Source organism: Aspergillus aculeatinus (assembly GCF_003184765.1).
Source record: "Aspergillus aculeatinus CBS 121060 unplaced genomic scaffold BO66scaffold_18, whole genome shotgun sequence".
NCBI lineage: Eukaryota > Fungi > Ascomycota > Eurotiomycetes > Eurotiales > Aspergillaceae > Aspergillus > Aspergillus aculeatinus.
The window spans coordinates 410,290-432,446 of NW_020291487.1; the positions used below are offsets into that span (position 1 = coordinate 410,290).

The window sequence follows — 22,157 nt, forward strand, 5'->3', positions numbered from 1 at the left end:
TATCTAGAAACAAGTACACACAGACTAGGTACTAGGTACAGTAGGTAGGCGAGTAAGTTAATAAACGAGCACTGGCCACTGTGTTAGGAAAAGACCATGCAGCGGAGGAGTCATTTTAGCACTGTTCTTACTCTTGCTCTTGCCTCTCGGACATATGGCATTTGTCGTGTTGGAGGTCCAAGCTTACATCCACACATATCTGCCTCTCTCTCCATCCTCTCTCTCTTCTCTTCTTGAATCCCTGCAGCAGTCGAACGTTACACTAAAAAAATATATGGATATCTGCTCCCCCCAATTGTTTACTATATTGTGGTGTTCACCCTTATAGCCCGACTGCGTAATCCGCTCGTAAGCCAATCTGCAATACTGAGGTGGCTTGTCGACCATATTCGACAGGCAAGAGACGCCGATGAGCCGACAGCCTAAAACAACTAGGGAGAACAATACTAAGTAGGTGGAGGCGACCAGAGTTTGTTTGTCGGCTGGGTGATCAGCCAACTGAACAAGGAATCACAAGTGGGTAAAGTATAGAGACTAAACTACTAGCAACAGTAACTTAGAAGGTAGCTACTCCATTGAGCACAGTTCAATAAATTCGATCGCAACCTCGAGATACTACTTACTGATACTTTTCTTAAGGCCGGCCTCGGCTCTTGTCGACTTACAGTGGCAGGTGCGCTAATTCTTCTTCTGTAAAGAAATTCTTCACTGCATACCCATCGATGACCTTGGAACAACCATTGGATACGACCTGCAGCTTTCCTGGTCCAGAAGACAGGAGAGAGAATGCATCGCTACATCATCTCTATAGTCATGCAGTTTGCAAACGGGAGTACAATGACTATGAACAAAGTGAATTAAAAGTCCGCTCACTATGTATATCGGCGGAGAGCAGGAGACCAGAGACCTGATTCAATTCCCCACCATGGGTCAAGGAGGTACGAAAGACACTAACGGCTGACAATGGATTTCTATTCCTATCGAGATGCAGCATGGTGCATTCGATCTAAAGGCATCATTAACTATAGCGTTGATTAGTAGGTACGCAAGTTGGGTGTCTAATTATCGAAATCCAAGTGATTGGTTAGCTACGATCGGGGATTTTACTTAAACGAAATGAGGGATGAGGGATGAGGGATGAAATATGAAGACAGGGATAATAGTCCAAGTGAGCAAGGAGGAAAATGGGAAGACAAAGGCACAGAGAAGGAAAAGAAAAAGAAAAAGAAAAAGAAAAAACAAGAAAAAAAAAACAAAAAAGAGAGTGGGGGAAGAAAGAGAAGTTGTGGGAAAAAAAAAGGGAAAAAAAACAAAAAAAGTTATACCAGCTCGTTCACGTGCTACTCAGACCCTATTCTTATTTAATTAGACATACAGGCCGCATGACACTGCCGGTATTACAGTTACCATCCCGGAGGCGGCATCGGGAGTCCGCTGGTCTTCGGGATTGATTTTCTCAAGCATCATCACTGCCTTAAGCAGTCAATGCTATATATTATCTCTTTGCTCGAGCTTCCCAATGTGCGCACAATACAAGGAACACTTTCTAGACTGCCAGATCTAGTATTACTACCTTGCTTTCTGTCTAAATCACTCTAGAGTGGCGACCGATCGATGTACTGTGTCGCTTTTCTGTACTCTATGATATCCGAAAAGTATAGGACATGTTAAATTCACCACTGCATGGTTGTTCGAATTGAACCAGAATGGAAAGGATTAAATCATGCCTGGAATGTATGCGATTCGACAGTAAACAATAACACCTCTGAAAGGCAAAGGTCAATACTTAAATCAATACAAAATTTACAAAATAAAATTTATGGAAGGCATTGGTTCTACTTCTAGTGCAGCAATCCAATGGGCCTTGAGATCACTAAGACTTTGGAGTGCTTGCTGTCTACGAAGATTTCTGGGAAATTTCCTACTGTGCCCTCTGATCTTGAAGCCAAAGATAATGACCAGACAAATATAATGTGCATTCACTCGAGTATAGGTTGGAATATAGTTTTTGAGCGACAGCTTCTGGGCACCGTGGAATAAAGGCCCACAGCAAGCGACATGTATGATTTCCCTTCAAAGCTCGTTCAACGAGGAGTATATTTCTGACATCTAGCAGTGACGCCTGTGACTATTGCAGATGGTCTGACCGAGACAGCCGGTAATCGAGAACTAGGAGGGAGCACATACAAGCCCGAGGCCCATTCGTGATCGTATCGCATCAACGATGTAGCTTACTTGACCGGCGACTGAGTCGGGAGGGTATAGCATCTGGTGCAGTGTTGTCCCGGTCAGTGTGGCCTGGAACATTGGCCCGGAGAGAAAACGAGCCTACAGCTACAATGTCTGTAGAATGATTGAAGTTGTGGTAAACTACTTACATAGATCTGCCTTACTGACTGACTGATTGAACTACAGCTGACATAACCATGCAAAACCTCAAAGCTGTAACTGTGCAAGCCAATTGGTGATCTTAGTGGCGATCTCTCGAAACCGTCTGACGAGCCCACCGGCCGCGTTCATATGCCCTATGATAGCCCTCACAGAAGCAGGTCGTGGAGCTTGAGTGGAGAAGTGAGCAACATTAGCATATGTTGATAATACCTCACGTCGTAGTACTCATAGCATTAGTACAAGATCGTGATATGTCGTTGATGCTCATGCTACACTCACCACATTCAACAAATTACGGCTGGGCGCGACTTCCAGTCCTCGGTGGAACATAAGAAAAATTGCTACAGTAAAGCCTTGATTCTAGAAGGGAGCTTGCCTGCATCACAAGATTGATACTCATGGGCGGCACATTTATCCACAATGATCACTGGCTTCATGGATTCGCATCCAGAGGTTTGACAGATGGCTCGTGCGTGCATCTAGTGGCAAAACTTAGTAGCCCTTGTCCTCCAGTGAAATTACAATTACGTATACTCCGCAGATGTAATGGTATTCTTGCCCCAGATAGGTAGTTTCAATAGCGGCACAGAAATGGAAATAATAAAAAATAAAAACCCTACCTAGGAGGTAGGTAGTAGCACACTAGTAAGGCATTCGCCTTGGCTGGGAGCAATTCTAGAACTGCTAGGGACATTGAATTGATGTCGCCCCTCGCCAGATAGATCAGTTTTCTACTACTATCAAGCGGGACTTGCAAAAAACTTGGGGTCTTAACCCACTTGTTACACCCTTGGCTTGTCAATTCTCGGAAGCCTTCTATGGTGTAGATTACACATAGGAACTACTTCTCTTGTTGCTGGGAGTCTTGGCCTCGATACTCTTATGGAGTTCCGCTGGAGGTCAACACAACTAATTGAGTTGTTACCAAGTAAGACGGCGTTTGATTCATCTCTCAATAGTATAATCAGGACCGCTGTTCACCCTTTAGCTCCAAATTATAGAGCGACTAGTATTGTGCTGTACAGACACACACGGAAGCATAGAGATGCTTCACGGATCCACCCATTTTCCTTGCTCTCATTGAACCGCTTCTGCTTCTGCTTATCATACATATAACAATGAACGTGCGGCCCGAGCTCCACCTCTTGTCTAAGGATAGACTCGCATTATCCCAACAATTTTGTCTTGGCACACAACAACTCTGTGGGCTTTCCGTGATCGTGCAATCGTACATATATATCTGTTATCTAGGGGCGCCTTCTTTCCGCAGACTACTCCCGGAATGGCAGTTGCATGGACAATGGATCCTACCTTTCCTTGCAAGTGTGCTAGGTGAATTGTAGCCCGCCAGCCTTACTAGTGGCTGCAGATGGAAGTGGATGCTCCTGCAAGTCACCTTAAACGGTTATGTGCTTCAGAACTCGGCGGGGCTGTTGCAGTCTTGCAGATAGTGTCACATACTCAACAAAAAAGCTTCCAATCTAACCTGGTATTCTACTAAGGATAAGTAAAAAAGCACAGTGTTCCATGATTGAGCAGTTGGATCCAGTTGCGAAAAAAATGGTTGTATTTGCCGTGATGGGAGATTTACGGACTCCGAGGACTGCCCGACTGACGGGTATATCTAGAAGTGAATGTTCTCACAAAATGACAGCCCAATAAATTCTTGTATATTACTGTGTATGAACTTCGTACATAACTCGGCAGTAAGTACGGTTCGGAGGATTACACGAACCTCCGGAAGTTGTAGCCAGACGACGTCCGTGCGGGTCAAGTCTGCCGATTTGCTGCTCGATCCTTTTCGAGTGCTGTGCATGTACAGGTGTGTACTCCGTACTTAGCCCGCTTGTTTTGTTCCTCTTGGCTCTTGGTAGTCGGAAAATCCGTTCATTCAACTAAGATTAAGAGCTTAGTGATCTAATAAGTAATTGCGAATTTCAATTAATGGATCCTGTTTTGATTCATCCTTGGTCAGCTACCAAAACTTTCACAGCAGGGGCGTAGAGCTGATCTGCCTAACATGACTTTCCCAACGGTGTGGCTTGGACGTGTAGGCGAGTAAAACAGACGCGTACAGGACATATCTCGGCTGCTGCACGGACATATTCAGTATTACTAGACTCCATCTCTCTCCACCTTTACCCGGGAATGACCGAGGAAGTATCCATTCCGGCGCCAATTCGCTACTCATATGTTGTGAGCTTGTGCCGGGCACCTCAAGTACGGACAGAAAGAAGTCGCAGATCGGGTCACATTAGTCAGCTGTCATTATTGTTACAGAGCACGCAGTACTACATGGTATATTTTAAAAGGTGGTGTTCAGTGCTCGTACTAGTAGCCAAGTAAGAAGGTTGAATTGTCATCTAATCACACATCCCTCGATATTGTCCAATTGATTCGAGACCGGGTTCATGATTCAGTATGTGGGTTGGCTACTTATAAGCTAGGTTTTCCACAACATAACACATGATATGCCGTGCTCAGAACGTTAAGCACTCAATCCACCAGATATAAAATAGCTCAATATGTATTGTACTGTGTTAGGTGTGCGCAGACATCTTGACCGTCAAACAAAATAGTTTACATGACAATCCACCGGCGGATGCTTGTTACAGGAGTGAGATGCATGCTTAGCCCATTATCAACGGACGCTTGTTCGCCTACCAAGGCTATGTTTGATGTTCACTGAAGTGCTCAGTGCTCACTGCGACCTGCCTCAGAGGCCCAAACTTATGTGCATGAAGTGCCGCTTACACTGGCATTATCTTCTACCCGCATACCAAGGTCGCGCTTATCAGGAAACTGTAACAGATTCCATTCCCCATCGATCAACAAGGGAGATGACATGCAGCCTATGCGGTCGATCAGCACGCCAGCCATGTTTATAGACACCACTCAATTCAGCTATCCGGAACTGTACTTATCTAGTCTAGACTAGACAGAGGTGAAGATACGCGCAAATTGATATCACGCAACTTTGCTCGAGTATGAGAAAGGGGCCTATGATTCACTCGGCTGTGGCTTTGTGAAACCAACCGCGGGGAATAGCTTTCCAAGTCAGGCCCTCGTCTTACAAAACGCTGCATTTGGTAAACCTACAGTCTTCAAGCTGACTCCGTTTGAGTGATATTTCTCTTGTGGTGAAGGCGGACTGTGCACATTTTAGCGCAGGCTAACTAGTACTTACTGGTGGGATCCTCTTCTAGGTAAGTTACAGTACGGAGTACATACCCATACAAGAATACTCGTATGTAGGAGTAAATTGGGGCTGTGGGGCAATTCTTCGCTGCGACCGAACCCGCTTCCACAATAAGCGTTCGATGGTTGGTAGAACACTGCAAAGCCTGCAGCCCGCGGGTTACGAATTCGGCAGCGATGAGCGAGAGGAAATTGACTACTCCTCCGTAGTCGTAGACTAGGTTGGCACTATTCATGTATCTAGGCGCCGTGGACCAGCTATTTAGGAAGCTTGCTGCGTCTAGACAGATACATAGCGCTCCTGGTCTCATGTTCCGAGTTTCGACCAAGCTTGAGTGAAGAGCGATTGATAATGAGATAGCATAGCTACCAAGCAGAAGACGTACAAGGAACGGTCCCGATGGATGCAGATGAAGCTGACTACATAGAGAGTGGCAGGCAGACACGGCTAACTTAGACTACTCGTACATACAGCATCGTAACGTAGACTCCCAATGCCGGCAAGCCAGACCACTATGAGCACGGGCATTCATACTCTGTTGCTCTTTTCTATAGGGCTTTTGGACTTCCGTTGATGAAATTTCCACTCCAAATGTGAACTGCCAGCCTGATCCTCCAAGGGCTTAATGCTGTGTCCTGCCCTATCCTCAAAGAGGTGAGCATAGAGTACTAGGATTGGAGACAGGCGATTTGTGGCACTGTATGTACAGCTACGGATATCATAGGCTGGGATTGAGCAAGGCGTTGGGCAACCCGCTTCAGTCTGCTCTCTCTAGCTAAGTACTGTACTATATGCAGTATCTGCTGTGGGGGCGGGTGTGCTGGGTCACTGAAGCTTGGCCAGGCTATTTGTGGTTTCTCAGTTCCCACACAAAGACGCGTTCTAAGTTCAACCTCGCAGCAGTGCAACAGGATACCCCTGTTGTCATTCCTGTCAATACTCGCTGCTTTTGCTATCTGTCGCATGTGGACTCCACTACGAAGAACGGAGGACCTACTCCACGGACTGGGCACTCATATCATGACTTTGTCTCTCTAGCGTCCCTTTCCTGTTAACCTCCATTTTGCCAAAGCTGCGAAAACTCCTTGGGGCAGAATTACCGGATGGTGTTCTCACCGAAGCACCAAGCTACCTCTTACAGTACTGTACAACAACCGAATCAGAGTAGCAGTCCGCAGCGATCCTGTCAACCTCTTTCGGCCACAAATCACAATCGATTGACATATGCTTTGGGACTGAAGAGTCGTGCGTGTGCAAACTTACAAGTGGACTTCAACACTGAACAGCAAGCTGGATGGCTAGTTTCATACCGTATTGTACGCACTGTACTGTACATACATTCCCATGGAGATACCGGCTTCTTCCAGTCTCATCTCTCCATCATACTCGTACTTATCTTCCAAGGCGGAGATATGACTATCTGATAGTTACTTTTAATACTATGCTACAGAGCCCAATTCCACTTATATCCAAGCAGCGCCATAAGGATCTTCCGAAAAATTCTTCCATCTCGAGAATGGGTGCTCATCTGTTCCCATTGGCGATGGTTATACAGAAGTATAGGAGATGCATGATCCGTGTGTATAATTCTGAATTGTGACGTCAGTTCTCGCATATCGGCTTGAGAACATGTCACCTCCATCCCCCCGGTAAATGGTTCCCGTCGTCCGTTGACAGCATCGGCGGAATGCGGTTGAACTCCCCCCCGTACACTAATGTAGTGAGTATGTGCTTCAGTAGAGAAATCCCCAGCCAATCCTGCAGGTCTCTTTCTAGAAGATCTCATCGTTTAGCGTTGTAGGTGTCGAGTACCAGTTGCCTATTCTGTTCATCTTTGCCCCCACCTCCGCTGTCAGGTTATTCTGCCGGCTTGGCTTTTCACAGCTTGCTAATCTTCATACTGGTTCATCAATGGCAGGTCCAATTCTGCCTGCATGTGCACACATTCAGAAGTGTGCAGCAATGCGGCAGATGCATCTGTTCCTGCCTATACTGCAGGATTTTTCGAATCTTTCCCACACGAGCATAAGAGTTTATTACCAAGGTGTACCCCAAAGCTTTACTCCGACTCCGAGGTCCAGTTGAGCCAGAGTCGTGGTGCAAACAGACAGATTGCAATGTACATACGTCAGTATCGAGGCTAACTGAGGCTAACTAAAGTATGTGCAAATCAAACAACACATGATGGAGTCCATAACCAAGCTGTGGGATTAAATTCCACAACAAACTCCACCACTCCAAAAAGCCCTATAGCCCCATACAGGTCAAAATCTCCTTCTAACCCCTGTATTCCGCCGGAGTCCTCATCTCTTTCCTCGGCAAGATCCCAAGCCCCCACCTGTTGTCCATCACGGGTAAAGCAAACGGTTACATCAACTCTGGTTTTATCGCATGACTGTCGAAACACCATTCCTAGGCCAACTGTTTCTCCTTCGCGGAATTTACTTGTAAAAGGCTTCCCGCCCCAGGAGTCATTCACGAAGCGACAGCCATCATCAGAGAAGACGCCGAGACTCCCTCGCTCCCAGCCGGGAGACCTCCATGATGGGTATGGCTTTGCCACATATCCAATGGCGAACCCGCTAGATTCGGCAAACCTGCTGCTGGACCTTTCGCCCAGGCCTAGTAATTTGACTTCGAAGTAGATTAACTTGGCCATATTTGTGCGAAGAGGGGAGTCGATCAAAGAGAAGTAAAGAGGTAAGTTGGTTGTCAGTATAGAGTCACTGTTTCCGTGGCCCGTGGAGCCCGTCCAACGACCCTGACGAGCAACCTGCACATTGCCATGAAACTCCAACGGCCGTACTGGGGTAAAATCATAATGCTCCACAGATCTGTAAGCGGCAACAGATGGCTCCGCTGGGGGGCGTAGTGGGTGTGCATCACAAAACTCGTGCGCACGCAAAGCGTCATGGGAGGAGGCATTGCCAGTAGACGAGTAAAGGAAGCCCGCTGCTGGTGGAGGAGGCAAGCTATCTTCTTCAGAAGACTCTTGCCAGTTGTGATATGGAGGAGGCAGAGGCTGTGAGAATGTGCTCGCCGACGAAGAAGCGACAACATATGCGTAATCGGGTGGGGACTCCTGGCATATGTTCTTGGGTTGTTGATCCATTTGATTACTAGAATCGAACTTCCACTTATAAGTGACGTTTTATACTTCGTGCGTCGCCCCCCCCCCGTCACCTTGCTGTCCGTTTTCTTCTTGAAAATGTGTCACGAAATGATCGGAAGGTTGAGCCAATATTCAACCATCCACATATCTTAGTTGCCACAGCGCTATGGTTAGGTGTTCATACCACAGTCGTAGAGTAGTACTCAGTAGATGGAGGTTTGGGCTTGCTCCGTGGGTGGTAGATAGATTTGTGGGGGCTCTTTACTACATACTGTATTTGAATGATTCTTCAAGCCCCACCGTAGGGGTCAGCTGAGGGATCGAGCGTAAGTCGCATGCATCCATACAGTACAGTACAGTACAGTACAGTACAGTACATTGTCTTGAACAAGCTCAGAATGCGGATAGATTTGTTGTTAATCACCCCGAATGTCGATCTACACACATATTTTGAAGACCAATTCCAACATCGTCTGGCTTTGCCGCTTATATCTCATGCATATGATGGAATAGAAAAGACTTGCTCCTTGATTGCCGTCTCCTCTTACGCGCTCATCTCACCCGGTTGCACTATCCGGTCCCTTGCATAAATCTTTGAAAAATACTACTTATACTATATATGTACCGTACTATCTGACTACTAGGTCAGAGCGTGCATGCATCAATGCCCAATGAGCCCGGCAGAGTCTTCCTGCTTTGCGAAATCTAGGCCTGAGAACCTCGCCCCCTGATTATCATGCCATTCTGATGCTCCTGAGAATTTGGCGGGGCCAAGTATACAGAGGAGTTGGAAGAAGCAAATGAAACAAAACAGTTAAAAGGGCTCATTCATGGATGAAGCATCGATTCGGACATCGACCGGCGTGACATTAGACCCTTGCAGCTGACCCGCCTTCTTCTTACCAATGTTTGTGGGATCCGAGCTCCGCATGCTGCTGGCCTGCAGCTGGTGAGGCGGCTGAAACCGCTGTTGCAGTTTGTTCAGCCCCCGACCTCCCTGCTATGTACTTTATGGTGTACTAATCGCCCTTCAGAACCCGTCTTACGCCCCTAGCAGGTCCCTCACCAGTACGAGGACTTCTATTTGGCCCAGCCCGTCAACTAGGCGCGATCGGTATGTTCATGACTAGGCTCGGTTCAGGTTGCCTCTCCGCCAGTGAACGCCTTGTGCTATGATCCCCCCAGCCAGTCACCCTTGGCTGCTACACCTATGTCGCAAAGATGAAGCAGGATCAGAATAGCCACTTGAGCAGAAGGCCACGCAGACCGTCAATCACTCAGCAAATTCAGCGGGCACTCGGCTTTGACAAGCAAACACATGTGAGTATCGTGGCCTCCTACATATAGCTCATGTCTATCATACCGACAAAGTACTTTGGGATGCTGATTTCCTCGAAAGCGGCTCCAGGACAAGCAAGGCCAAAGTCCGAAGGCTACTTCCCAGGCAACAAGGCCCGGGCTAGAAAAAGCAGCCACCCAGCGACCAAATTCGAGTTCTCCAAGCAGCAGTGCGCATTCCCAAATAAGCACAGAGGAGGGTCAACATGGAGATCCGAGGCAGTCAATCGGAGACGTTGGGGTTAAGAGACTATCAGCATCGCTGCTCAACGGGTATCTATCGAAGAGGACGGGAGCCTCTTTGGAAGGCGATGTTGCGGTAACATCTAATAACAAGCCCCCAGCGAAAAGACAAAATGTCGCCCCCAGGAACAAAGAGACCCGGGCTACGAAGCGCTTGGAAGCAGATCGGGCAGAGCTCGAGAAACAGCTCCTCAGGATCGAACAGGCCGGAGAATCCAGAACAACCCGGCTGTTGAAAAGGGAAACCCGCCGTCTTTCCAAAAAACAACCTTTGGACAGGCGGAGCAGGGCGTCCAGTGCGAGTGCAGATGATTTCCGGTCCTCGACTAGGCTTTCTTCCATGTTCTCCATCTCAAGGCGCTCATCGCGGTCTCGACCGAGCTCAGCGCACGAAGCCGACCAAAGACTATGTCAACAGTCATATAGCACCGCAAAGTCAAGGCAGAATGCTGACTTGCATCCAGGGGATCGGACGGTATTGAAAGCACCCGAGCGATTCAGCATTGCGCTATCGAAAGAGTTCACTGCGGCAAATGCACTACTTTCATATCACAAGGACGGTCCTCCGGGGAAGCCTACCGAATCGACCGCAGACTCTTATGTGAACGAGACCAGCAAATCGCGGCTGTCACACGAGTGTCTGGTCCAGGAGACAAGTCAAGGACCGGTCGCATATAGAAATGAGAGTTATACTTCCTCATCAGCAAAACCCGAGCTAGGAGCCCCAAAAGTGTCGCAAAAGACAAGAGACTTGGACCGTACCTCTTTTTCAGCGGTCCTGAATACAGAGACAAGGATCTCTGAGGTTGTTCAAACCTCTGGGCGCCCAATGCCCATTATCAACCCCGGTGTTAAAGACACCCAAGACACTCGCGCAGATTGTTTGGTTTTTAACCCCGGTGAAGTGGAGCAGTCCGCTGCAAGGCCTCATCCTCAGCACCCCAATGACTTCACCATTTCACAACAAGAACCCTGGAAAGCTAGTTCGGCAAGGATTCCAAATTACAGACAGTTCCATGGGCAATATAGAAAATATCAGTCATCGCCGCTGGCGGTGAGCTCGGTGGGTGACCTGGCGAGCGGACCAGCTTCAACCAATCCAACCTCATTTGAACCGTCCACCCAATTCGCAGTTGAGAAATCGAAACAAGTCTACTCAAAGGTTTTGGAAAATGGAATAATTGTCAGATCAAGCCCAGTTCGACCGCTACCGATCAATCATCATGGCCTTGGCGCATCATCTGAAAGAGCAAATACTCACAGACCTGCATATAAGGATTGCGACGGCGACCGGCCAATATTCTCAAACAAACGCCCTCAGCATACCTCCAACGATAGTACGTACAGAGTTCAAGATGAAAAAATAGATTCGTCGGCGTCAATTATGGCTGAATTCAGGCATTCGCATGATGCCAGAGCAAACCTGCACTCTCAGGCTTCAGTCGGCTACAACGCTGGCGTCGGGCAGAGCCAGACCAAGGCCTTGTGCGAGCTAAAATCCTACCTCGATCATGAGCCATGTCCCACAAAGTCCAAATGGACTTCAGAGGTCCAGAATCCACAAGTCACCCACGCATATCCTGCCGATCAACCACAGCTGTATGGCAACTCTCTGTCTTCATTGGACAATTCATCTCGCGAGATGTCGGCAGATGATTACAACACGGCGGATGAGGGCATTTCCGTCGCTTCACGATCAAGAGATGAGAATGACTTTCCCGCGATGTGTTCAAGACATCCTGGAATTGAAAATCCTAGGCATGACTCTAGTGCTTGTCTTTCACCAGCACGGAAGCAATCACCAGCCGCGATATCTGGTACTTTGCTGATGCAAACTAAGAACTCCGGCGACCAGCCGAAATACTGCCCAGGTCGGCATGTTTCTAAGATATTTCTTATCTGTTGCGTTTGTGGGCAATGGCATGATAATCCTTCGCAAATGTATTCAGAGTACCTCTGCAGCAAGAATCTTCCAACTCCAACAACTTCCGAATGGTTTACAGAGGAAAGAGAAGCAGCTGTCACCGACAAGAAGAATGATCTTGCTATGTCCAGAAGCGGGCGATCGAGGCAATCTACCAGCCAACTATGTACCCGTAGCGCATCCGACAGACCAAGTTTAACAGCTCAATCGCTTCATAGCTGCTGGTGCGGACACAAGATGAACCAGGCATGCTGCGAAGGATGGAGTACTGTTGTCCATTTACGCAAGAAATGTCACTAAATCACGAACCTTATCGGCAAATTCAAATTGATGCCTTTTTTCTGCATTCTCGCGCCACGGATAGCATTGGTTTTTGTTTGCGATCAGCGAGCCTTTGTGGCGTACTCTTATAAATTGTCTTTAGCTCTCGTATCAAATTTGAATGATAGTCGGAAAACCTTGTCTGTTCCTTCAAGAACATACAATGTAGCGAACCTTGACCTAAGATCCCACAACTCATTTGCCTGTGACAAGACTTGTGTACGGAGTAGCAATGAACTGGAAGGCAGATTTGCGAATTGATGTGTGGGCTCGCATTGTGGCGGGCAATCAATAGCTGCTTCAGTGTGGAGCCTGCATGTGTCACGCAGGGGTACTGTACAGTCTACTCCGTACAATACGCAGTACTGTACGGTCTACACCAGTAACTTTGATCTCGTCACCTCTCTTCTTTCCCTTCACCTTCACAACATCCCCAAGTCTCTCCTTTGGATGGCTCTTGTTTGGCGCCATGGTGCGTCAAAGGAGCTTCTCGAATGCTTCCTCAGCTCCATCTTTCCAGGCTGAGAGGAACCAGGTATGCGATCTTCTCATTACACCCCTTAAGTTACATACACATGACCCTCCTCACCCTCAACTGGAATCGATGCAGCCGTTGTACCAGGAGCTGCTCATTTTGCATCAAGGCTGACCGGTCGCTTTGTCTTTTTCCCATTTCTTTCCCAGGAACTGGAGAGTATGTACGATTATCTGGCTAAGGTAATCCTTCTTGGGCCAAGCGGGGCTGGAAAGTAAGATCTTATGGAATTCACTGGACGCCAAAAAAGCTCAACACTCGCTCACTTGTCCGTGACAACCAAGGTCCTGTGTGTTACATCGTTTTGTGAAGAATGAATGTAGGGTTTCAACCCCTGACCTAGCCTATGTATACATTCATTCCGAGCTGGTAGCCTGGCTTGCTAACAAATTGTGTACGTGTAGGGAGAGTGCTGTCTTCGCAAACGATCGGGGTGGAATTCTCCTCCCGGATAGTCAAATTAGGCACCGGCTCCCGGCGAACAAGAATCAAATTTCAGCTATGGGATACGGCTGGAACGGAGAGGTTTCGATCTGTCTCCAGATCCTACTACCGAGGGGCTGCGGGGGCCATCCTCATTTATGATGTATCCTCTCAGGCTTCATTCACGGCCCTTCCGACATTTCTAATGGATGCGCGTACTCTTGCTTCGCCCAATCTCACAGTCCTGCTCGCGGGGAACAAAGCGGACCTTACCTCAGATGCCATGCAGCATAACGATAGCTTCGACGATAGCTCCCGGCCGCCTCCCACACCGTCTAGCACGTCCAGCAAGCATTCTTCCCTCCTCCCTGACTCTACCGGCGGGTCTGTTCGTTCTACAGTGTTTTATGAAGCAGGAACGAGGTTAACAGCGACAAACACTTTGCATGGTCGCGAAGTCAGCACTGAAAACGTGTCACACTGGGCAGCCAAATCCGGTATCCCGGTAGCCGTCGAAATTTCAGCCCTTACCGGCGAGGGGGTGGAAGAGTTGTTCAACCGGCTGGCCCGGATAATTCTCACAAAGATTGAATTAGGGGAAATCGATCCTGACGATCCACAAAGTGGAATTCAATACGGAGATGGTGGCTATGGTCCCAGCGCCAGTGATGGATCTAGTATTCGAAGTCGCACAACGCTCGATGATGGTTCTGTTCAGATGCGTCGTCGGTACAACAGAATCGAAGCTGAAAACAGCCGAAGAGGTGGTTTGAGAGAGTGGGAAGATGTGTTTAGGTTGAGCGACTCTCATCGAAGGAAAGACGGTAGATGTTGCTGACCTGCTGCCTGTTAACATCGCGGCTGCGCAGCTCGGAGCTCGAATACAGTCTTCCTCATTTGATATCCCTATAACGGAGAACGGGCCGACCACCGATCATAAACCTCGGTCACCGTCCATTTTGTGAAATCTCTGACAATAACAATTGACTAGCTTGTGTCTCTGCTTCATTCAGGAGATAGTCTGGTCTCGCTTGGAACTTCTCTTTCTCAATGCAATCAGCATGATACCCTAACTGCAACTCTGGCTGTCCTTCACGGATTCATCGACTCTGTGATTAAGTGTCCTGTACTAAGTTATCTTCCTGCCGTCCTTTGGCTTCCAGCATCTCAATCTTTAATCATTTTCTACATTACAAATAACATTCTGGTGGCCCACACCCGTTGACACTTACCTCAAAAGTCACTGAATTTGAATCATATGACGACGCTTATATCATCACTACAAGTCCAAGGACAATTAGACCTCATCCTACTGGAAGCGGGAGATTTTCAACGGACCCGGTCGAACCTTGGTATTCCTGACTTTACCCAGTTCATGTCTAGGACTCTATGCCAGCGATAAGTGTCTTAATACCCTTTCCAGCCTTGACCTCTTCGAATGCCCGTTCGGCATCTTCGAACTTGACAGTACCAGTGATCAGATCTTTGACATTCACTTTGCCCGAGGCAACAAGCGATACTGCAAGCTTATAATCACCACTACCATAACGGAAACTGCCCTTCACATTCAATTCCTTGGTGCATGCAGCCATGATCGGAAAGGTGATCTCACTCCTTCCCATGCCGCCTTGTACGTACGTTCCGCCAGCGCGGACGACGTGTATTCCAGTGTGCACAGATGGCTCTGCTCCGGATGCATCGATTGCTACATCTGCACCCGAGCCTAGGTCATTTTCCTCGATGATTCTCTTCGCATTGTCCGAGGGGCTGGCTTTGAAAGGCTCATATGTTGAAGTTGCTGCGTAGCTTGCGGCAAATTTGAGTCTCGGCTTTTGGATATCCACGGCAATAACCTTGGACGCACCGTACGCCTTCGCTACAGCGCAGCAAAGGAGTCCCACTGGCCCAGCGCCAAATACAACCACCGATTGGCCAGGTTTAACATCTGCCTGCTTGACGATGTGTACTGCGACACCAAGGGGCTCCATGAGTGCAGCCTCTTGTAGGGTAATACTGTCGGGGACCTTGTAGCAGAAGTCCTCGGGCAGAATGTAGTAACTGGCGAGAGTGCCGTCGTATGGGGGGGTAGCGGCAAATGCCATTTTCTCACACAGGTTATATTTCCCAGACTTGCACGGTTCACAGCGACGGCAAGGGACGCCGGGTTCGAGTGCCACTCGATCTCCCACCATCAACCCCGTGACCGACGAACCGACCCTGCTAACAATGCCTGATGATTCATGGCCCAGTACCATAGGGTCCTTGACGACGAATTGGCCAATGGAACCATGCTCCCAGTAGTGAACCTAGCAATTGTCCCGAAGTCAGTTTGAAGCTCGACTCATCTTCCCCAGCGCTATCGATAGAACGTACATCGCTCCCGCATATACCCGTGAACTTGACATTCACAAGGACATCGTGGGGTCCTTTCAATTCCGGGACCGGACGATCTTCAAATTTGACCCGATGAATGCCTTCCAATACGAATGAGAGGTTCTATATATGTTGGATTCCCTACATTAGCAATTGCCAGCTCCCGACCTGCTATACAGGTGTATGCTTTTCAACGAAAGTGTCTTCTTGCTTACCTGGGCAGTGGCACTCTGGGCAGACATCTTCGGTAAATTTCCACCCGATTTGATTTCAAGGAGCCAAGGGATAAGATAGTGATAATAGTTGCTTCTTGATTAGTGAGATAGAAGAAGCTGGGCTCTGAAGCAGGGGGTGAGGTGGTAAAATGGAACACGTCCAAGACACACTCTGATGCTCTCAGTGGGCTAACGGAAACAAAGTGGGGGAGATAATGTTTGCAGTGGCAGAGATTTGAGAACGAAAAGAAGAAAAAGAGCAGGAGAAACTTAAATACAGAAATGGTAGGCTTTCAACCGACAAAGGATAATCAAGATAGCTACGTATTGTGGTGGGGGGCCCGGGGGAGGGGGGGGAATTGGAAGGAGAAAGATTGTTGAACAGGTGATGAACCAATCGTCTCCATTGATCCTAATTTCTCTCCGAGCAACCTGCATGGGTCTAGCCAAGCAATAGAGGTGATAATTTGTTCCTTCTTCACAAGGCATTATGATGGAGCTATATCAACACTAGCACGAGAATTAGGGAGCTCAGGTGAGCTCCAGGTGAGACGGCAGGATAATATGGCGGGGTAAGTATGACCGCAGATGGGGGGGCAAGGGAGTCGGCATGAAGCCCGGCTGATTACCTATTGGTGGATTGTGTGCAATTTAACCGGAATTCGAGACGCCTTGACTGCGGACTCGGGACAGTTCTAGTACCTACAGGCAGGTTTTTAGCCGGTGCATTATCACATGATCAGTCGGAAATAGTGGATATGTACCGGTATTCAGTACTGTTAGATACTATACATACGGATAGTCGGTGTAACATGTACTGTACTAGATCGTACACTGGGCAGTTTAGCTGAGTTTCTCAGCTTGGATTAGTCATGGATAATGTAGCTAACTAACTAACTAGCGCACTAAGCGCAACAAGCTCAACTTCTTACATGCTTTAAGATACCGACCCGATTATTTACAAACGGTCTCCAGCAGTAGGATGCCAACGTCCTGAAGAACAGAATTGCTCTCATTATTTTCATGCTGACCCCGACTCACAAGATGATTAGGTCCTACCCCTTCCGTGCCTCGTTGGGGACAAGGTACACTCTACAGCCGAGAGCGGGCGCTCGCTACACCAAACTTGCACCAGTAGAACTTCAGCGGAGGGTGTTTTGCAAATCCACCCGTTATGCCTCGGAGGAAAAGTCTCAGTCTTTCAAACATCAGCTATATGAGAGCACACAACAGCGCCTCAAGAGGGAGCGTGCCGAGCAGGAGCGTTACTCAGAGTATCAGACCCAATCCCAGGGTGGTCGCTATGCAGCTATGATGTTCGGTATGCGAATTATTCACCTCTACAACGAGACGTTTCCTTTGGGTTCTATTGTATGACGAGTGTATCTGATGCCGCATGTTTAGCATTGACCTTCTTCTCCACCGGGGCTTACTTCTTAGGGTCCCTCAAACCCGCGAGCTTGCCTACGTCATCAACCACTCCTATATATGAAGCAGAGCCACCAAGACACAACGTCTCGCCGTCAAACCTACAGGCTGCATGGGCAGACTTTGTTGATATCTTAGGGAAAGAGAATGTCTCTACGGAACACAATGACTTGGAGGTCCACTCGGGGTCTGACTGGTCTTCATATGCGCCGAAGACTGATGAAAAACCCTTCCTGGTTCTCTATCCCTCAACCACGGCAGAAGTTTCTCGCATCATGAAGGTGTGCCATAAGCGGATAATCCCTATCACGCCGTACTCTGGGGGGACAAGCTTGGAAGGGCATTTTGCACCCACAAGAGGCGGTGTTTGCATCGACTTTCGTCGCATGGATCGTATCTTAGAGGTTCACAAGGGGGACTTGGACGTTGTGGTTCAACCTGCCGTTGGCTGGGAGGAGCTTAACGAGAAGCTGTCCGAGGATGGCTTGTTTTTCCCACCAGACCCCGGTCCTGGCGCTATGATCGGCGGCATGGTGGGTACAGGCTGTTCCGGAACGAATGCCTATAGGTATGGAACCATGCGCGAGTGGGTGCTTTCCCTAACGGTCGTCCTTGCCGATGGGACAGTCATCAAGACAAGGCAACGTCCGCGGAAGTCGAGTGCTGGGTATGATCTCACTAGGCTATTCATTGGCAGCGAAGGTACACTTGGGCTAGTGACAGAAGCAACGCTAAAATTGACTGTTAAGCCCAAAAGTCAAAATGTTGCCGTTGCAAGCTTCCAGACGATACAGGATGCGGCGGAATGTGTCACACGTGTAGTAGAGGAAGGCATTCCCGTTGCCGGACTGGAGATCCTGGATGACGTCCAGATGAAGTGTATCAATGCCAGTCAGACGACCAGCCGACAATGGAAGGAGACACCTACACTCTTTTTCAAATTCACAGGGACTCCCTTGGGCGTCAAAGAACAGATAAACCTTGTGCAGAAGATTGTTTCTTCCTCGGCAGGGAAGTCCTTTGAGTTTGCACGCGGTGATGCGGAAATGCAGGAACTGTGGAGTGCCCGCAAACAGGCTTTGTGGAGTGTAATGGCTATGCGAAGAGGCCCTGAAGACCATGTTTGGACAACGGATGTGGCAGTACCTATGAGCAAACTGCCCCAGATAATTGAAACCACAAAACAAGATATGACTGAAAGTGGTCTTTTGGCAGGTATCTGTGGCCACGTCGGAGATGGTAATTTCCATGGTAAGTCACTTCTGCCTGGGTATACTAGAGGCCTGTTTTTGACACTTGCAGCCATCATACTCTTTAATGAGAGCGAGAAAAGGGCTGCAGAGGCTGTGGTTCACCGGATGGTGAAGCGAGCCATTCAGCTGGAAGGCACAGTGACGGGAGAACATGGCGTCGGTCTGGTCAAACGAGATTATTTGGAGCATGAATTGGGCGAACGCACCGTGGACGCCATGCGTCGGGTATGTGGTCCTTGTGGAATGTGTGACGATGTTTCATTGACTAAGAACTTCTAGCTCAAACTTGCTTTCGACCCTCTCTGCCTCCTCAACCCCGACAAAGTTGTCCGTGTGGAGCCGCCAACGGCTGGTGAGATCAAAAAATGGTGATGGCAAGAAATCTTTCCACGAAGACGTGAGAATGATTCCGATATTACATACAGTTATATGTGGAGAACCAAGATTGGGCTATGGGCTGAACTTGGACGGTATCGCCTCCAACCGAAACCTCCTAAACTCCCGCGGCAACCCGAACATGCGGCTGCACTCATGCTTCTTCTCGCTTCGATGAGTTTTCGATCACGTCTGGCCAGAGCCATGCCGTTCCTGCCTTTCTCTCTGTGGTCCATTGCGAAGTAGCAGCGCTTGCTTGATGCGGCAATGCCTTCTCCTGCATCTTCAGACATGCTCCCAACATTGGTCTCAGTCTTATTATGACTCGTTTCTCCGTGGGTCTTCTTTTTCGAGTCGCTGCTCAATGACCTGAAATTATACCATTCAATCCAGACTAGATATGTCTTTGCATCTGCTCGGAAGGTCTATTCAACTGGTGGTGACATGGCGCTTGGCTATTGAAACGTGGATCCTGTCAGCTCATTTCAGGGGAGGTGCTCGTAGGCTTAACAATATACTCTGTGCGAGAGGTCTAATAGCCACTAGTTTTTCCCATGCACTTTTGGTACTGATACGGTGGTTTTGATGCGTGACAGAAGTATTTTCTGTACAGAGGCTTTTATCTCAATGGTGTTCTTAATATCAGAAAAATCATAAGATATAGGAGTACATCATATGCGCAGACCGTTATCTAACGCAGGTACAGGAACATATAGTAGTTACCGTACAGTTACAACAGTCGGTAGGTTGTTCTAGGAACCTGAAATAAGTGCCAAGCCCTGTATTTCTTTGGTCATTCACTAGTTAACTAACATAATCGACTTTGGTAATCAAGCAGGTGTCCGCCAATATAATACGCATTTACTGTACTGTATTGCACACACATACAGACATACACTCCGCATCCGTTGCTCCGCCGCCCTTACACCGCCGTCTTCCGGGCTTCCCCAGTCCTTCCATGCTCCTCCTCGCGGTCCCCCCTCCACCCCCCGCCCCCCTTCTCACCCTCACTCCCACTCTCTCTTGTCTTTCTCTTCACTCTCTGATTATTTCCCCAGTGCATTCATCCTCCATTATCACCACCCATCTTCGCCTGTCTTGGTCTCTGCGGAGTTCGTTTCATTCCTTTCCACCTGGATGGGACGATCATCATCATAGCCAACTGCCCATAGTATTGTCACGCTGCATCGTGTGCACTCGAAAGTATCCATCTGCGCCTATTTATCGCTTCGTCACCGCCACCGGCTTTTTCGGCTAAAAGCTGTTGGAATACTCTTCCTTCTTGAGAATATTGCTTTTCCCATTTCCCCTCTAATAATTTGACCATTACCACGTCAAATCCTACCTGTCCATCACCGTTTTTTGTGAGAAAAACGCTGTGATCAAAGGCTCGACTTGCCCGTCTCTGTCTTCTGAACTCATATTTTTCGACAACCATGTCTTTGGTCAGGTCCAACTGAACCCTTTCACAGTAGTGTCAGTGGTTCGGAGAGACTAGGTGGGTATAAGAGGCGTGTTGACTTGAATGGAACCACCGCATATCTCGCTTTTATGGAAGTCAAGTGATCTGGTACAAATTAATACATTTCAAGTCATACACAGGAGGGTGGAACTTGCGGATAGCGTCCAATCGGCTTGGCTGCAGAATCCGAATGTGAGCAGGATATCGCACCGCAATGATAGCCAGGCAACATCAATAATCCTCAGCGTCTCTTGCCAAAATTGATTGCATCGAATTGTCTGCCGAGAGGGGTCGTTTACGACTTCAGTACAAGCAGATCCAGAACAGTCAGATAGGCTTGATTTGCCTGGACGACCCGTTCCTGGTCTGAGTGTGGCTCGAGATCTAATTATCTAAGCTCTACTGGGTCGTGCAAACGAAGCGGAGATGCGCAGAATGCCGCTTATGATGAAGGCGCCTCGGAACAGCTCCCCGACAGCCTCCGATGTGTCCCACGCGAATATGGAGCATCCGGACATCGGAATCCTTGCTAGCGGGAGTTCCAGAAGTATACTCGCCCGCCCTAAGTACTCTACGCATGTCTCCTCTCGCGCACAAGTGGCTGCTGTCGCAGGCGCAAGTGGGCCGAGGTCAATACCCTCTAATACTGTGCCCCTTGTTTCTCATGTCCACACACCTTCACAGATCCAATCTTTCCAAATGTCCATGCTTGGGAGCAGTGCCTCTCTAGGCGAAGAATCGACTGACAGCGATTCTCTGACACAGCATGTGCCTGGAATCTCTCATTCGTCAATGCATACCTCGTCCAAGCAAGCATTACGATTATCACTACATATTCAAGACGGTTCAATGCCAAGATCACCCGCAATCTCTCAGACTAATATTACCGGACGTACATCATTTGGCTACTCGAGAGAGAATGGTAGCACTTTGGATACGACGTCACCAGTCTCAAGATCATCCTTAGATTTTGTTTTTCGATCTAAAACCCGGAGTAGCATGGACCCCCTCGCTCGAGCAGCTACAGTACAGGCAGCACGTCAGGCTTTTGAAGAAAAAGAGGCGGCGAAGACCTGGAGAATCGAGGCTCAACAAATGAAAGCCGAGAAAAAACAGACTCGGCACAAGGAACGACACAGGCAAACTGGAATTGATCAGGTTGATGTTGAAAGCACGAATAATGAGAAGCCTGCGCCTGAGACACTGCAGCCTTCAGATTCACCAGGATCACACCCAACTGGCTGGAAATCCCAATCGAAGAACACATGGGTGCTTTTTTTGACATGGTTACGCACCAGGGTTTTCAAGCTGCGGAGGAGAATCAAGAGAATAATGTAACGATAGAGAATCCGTAAACTTGCCCTGTCATTTTGTCTTCCCTGCATGTATTCGGGCGTCATAATCAGGGGTATTTGTGTCAATTCTGGTGCCATTAAATACGTGGATTCCGCTTGAGTTATGCAAGGAACGGCTACTGACCGAGACAGAAAGATTCTACATTAAACTGGAACATGGTGAAACATGGTCAAACATGGTCGAACATGGTGGAACGACGACCTTAAACC

The 22,157-nt window shown here is 48.3% G+C and overlaps 7 protein-coding genes across 7 annotated transcripts; 4 read left to right on the forward strand and 3 right to left on the reverse strand.

The window, feature by feature from the left end:
- Window positions 1-4,741: 4,741 nt before the first annotated feature.
- BO66DRAFT_428166 (uncharacterized protein) lies at window positions 4,742-6,066 on the reverse strand (the record flags this gene model as incomplete). Its single annotated transcript, XM_025650392.1, has 7 exons — window positions 4,742-5,060; window positions 5,172-5,243; window positions 5,491-5,542; window positions 5,579-5,593; window positions 5,623-5,817; window positions 5,976-6,009; window positions 6,062-6,066. 7 exons carry the CDS (start codon window positions 6,064-6,066, stop codon window positions 4,972-4,974), a joined length of 462 nt encoding a protein of 153 aa, XP_025505049.1. The 3' UTR covers window positions 4,742-4,971.
- Window positions 6,067-7,541: 1,475 nt separating this feature from the next.
- BO66DRAFT_347864 (SSH4 family protein) lies at window positions 7,542-8,768 on the reverse strand. The gene has a single exon (XM_025644635.1). It carries the CDS (start codon window positions 8,700-8,702, stop codon window positions 7,761-7,763), a length of 942 nt encoding a protein of 313 aa, XP_025505050.1. The 5' UTR covers window positions 8,703-8,768; the 3' UTR covers window positions 7,542-7,760.
- An 817-nt stretch (window positions 8,769-9,585) lies between these two features.
- Window positions 9,586-12,598, forward strand: BO66DRAFT_391134 (uncharacterized protein). Its single transcript, XM_025647184.1, has 2 exons — window positions 9,586-10,022; window positions 10,102-12,598. The coding sequence occupies exons 1-2, from the start codon at window positions 9,924-9,926 to the stop codon at window positions 12,505-12,507; spliced, it is 2,505 nt and encodes an 834-aa protein (XP_025505051.1). The 5' UTR covers window positions 9,586-9,923; the 3' UTR covers window positions 12,508-12,598.
- Window positions 12,599-12,997: 399 nt separating this feature from the next.
- Window positions 12,998-14,324, forward strand: BO66DRAFT_320567 (putative Ras family GTPase (Rab4b); the record flags this gene model as incomplete). Its single annotated transcript, XM_025643677.1, has 4 exons — window positions 12,998-13,063; window positions 13,213-13,277; window positions 13,348-13,382; window positions 13,468-14,324. The coding sequence occupies 4 exons, from the start codon at window positions 12,998-13,000 to the stop codon at window positions 14,322-14,324; spliced, it is 1,023 nt and encodes a 340-aa protein (XP_025505052.1).
- Window positions 14,325-14,594: 270 nt separating this feature from the next.
- Window positions 14,595-16,222, reverse strand: BO66DRAFT_60939 (NAD(P)-dependent alcohol dehydrogenase). Its single transcript, XM_025653441.1, has 3 exons — window positions 16,075-16,222; window positions 15,860-15,982; window positions 14,595-15,792 (listed from the first exon to the last, which is right to left on the reverse strand). The coding sequence occupies exons 1-3, from the start codon at window positions 16,099-16,101 to the stop codon at window positions 14,866-14,868; spliced, it is 1,077 nt and encodes a 358-aa protein (XP_025505053.1). The 5' UTR covers window positions 16,102-16,222; the 3' UTR covers window positions 14,595-14,865.
- Window positions 16,223-17,118: 896 nt separating this feature from the next.
- BO66DRAFT_400759 (FAD-binding oxidoreductase) lies at window positions 17,119-19,127 on the forward strand (the record flags this gene model as incomplete). The annotated part of the gene is made up of 4 exons (XM_025648735.1): window positions 17,119-17,395; window positions 17,479-18,753; window positions 18,805-18,980; window positions 19,035-19,127. 4 exons carry the CDS (start codon window positions 17,119-17,121, stop codon window positions 19,125-19,127), a joined length of 1,821 nt encoding a protein of 606 aa, XP_025505054.1.
- A 2,050-nt stretch (window positions 19,128-21,177) lies between these two features.
- Window positions 21,178-21,924, forward strand: BO66DRAFT_292851 (uncharacterized protein; the record flags this gene model as incomplete). Its single annotated transcript, XM_025643176.1, has 1 exon — window positions 21,178-21,924. A coding segment is annotated over one exon (747 nt), but the record flags the coding sequence as incomplete, so codon positions are not given.
- Window positions 21,925-22,157: the final 233 nt, after the last annotated feature.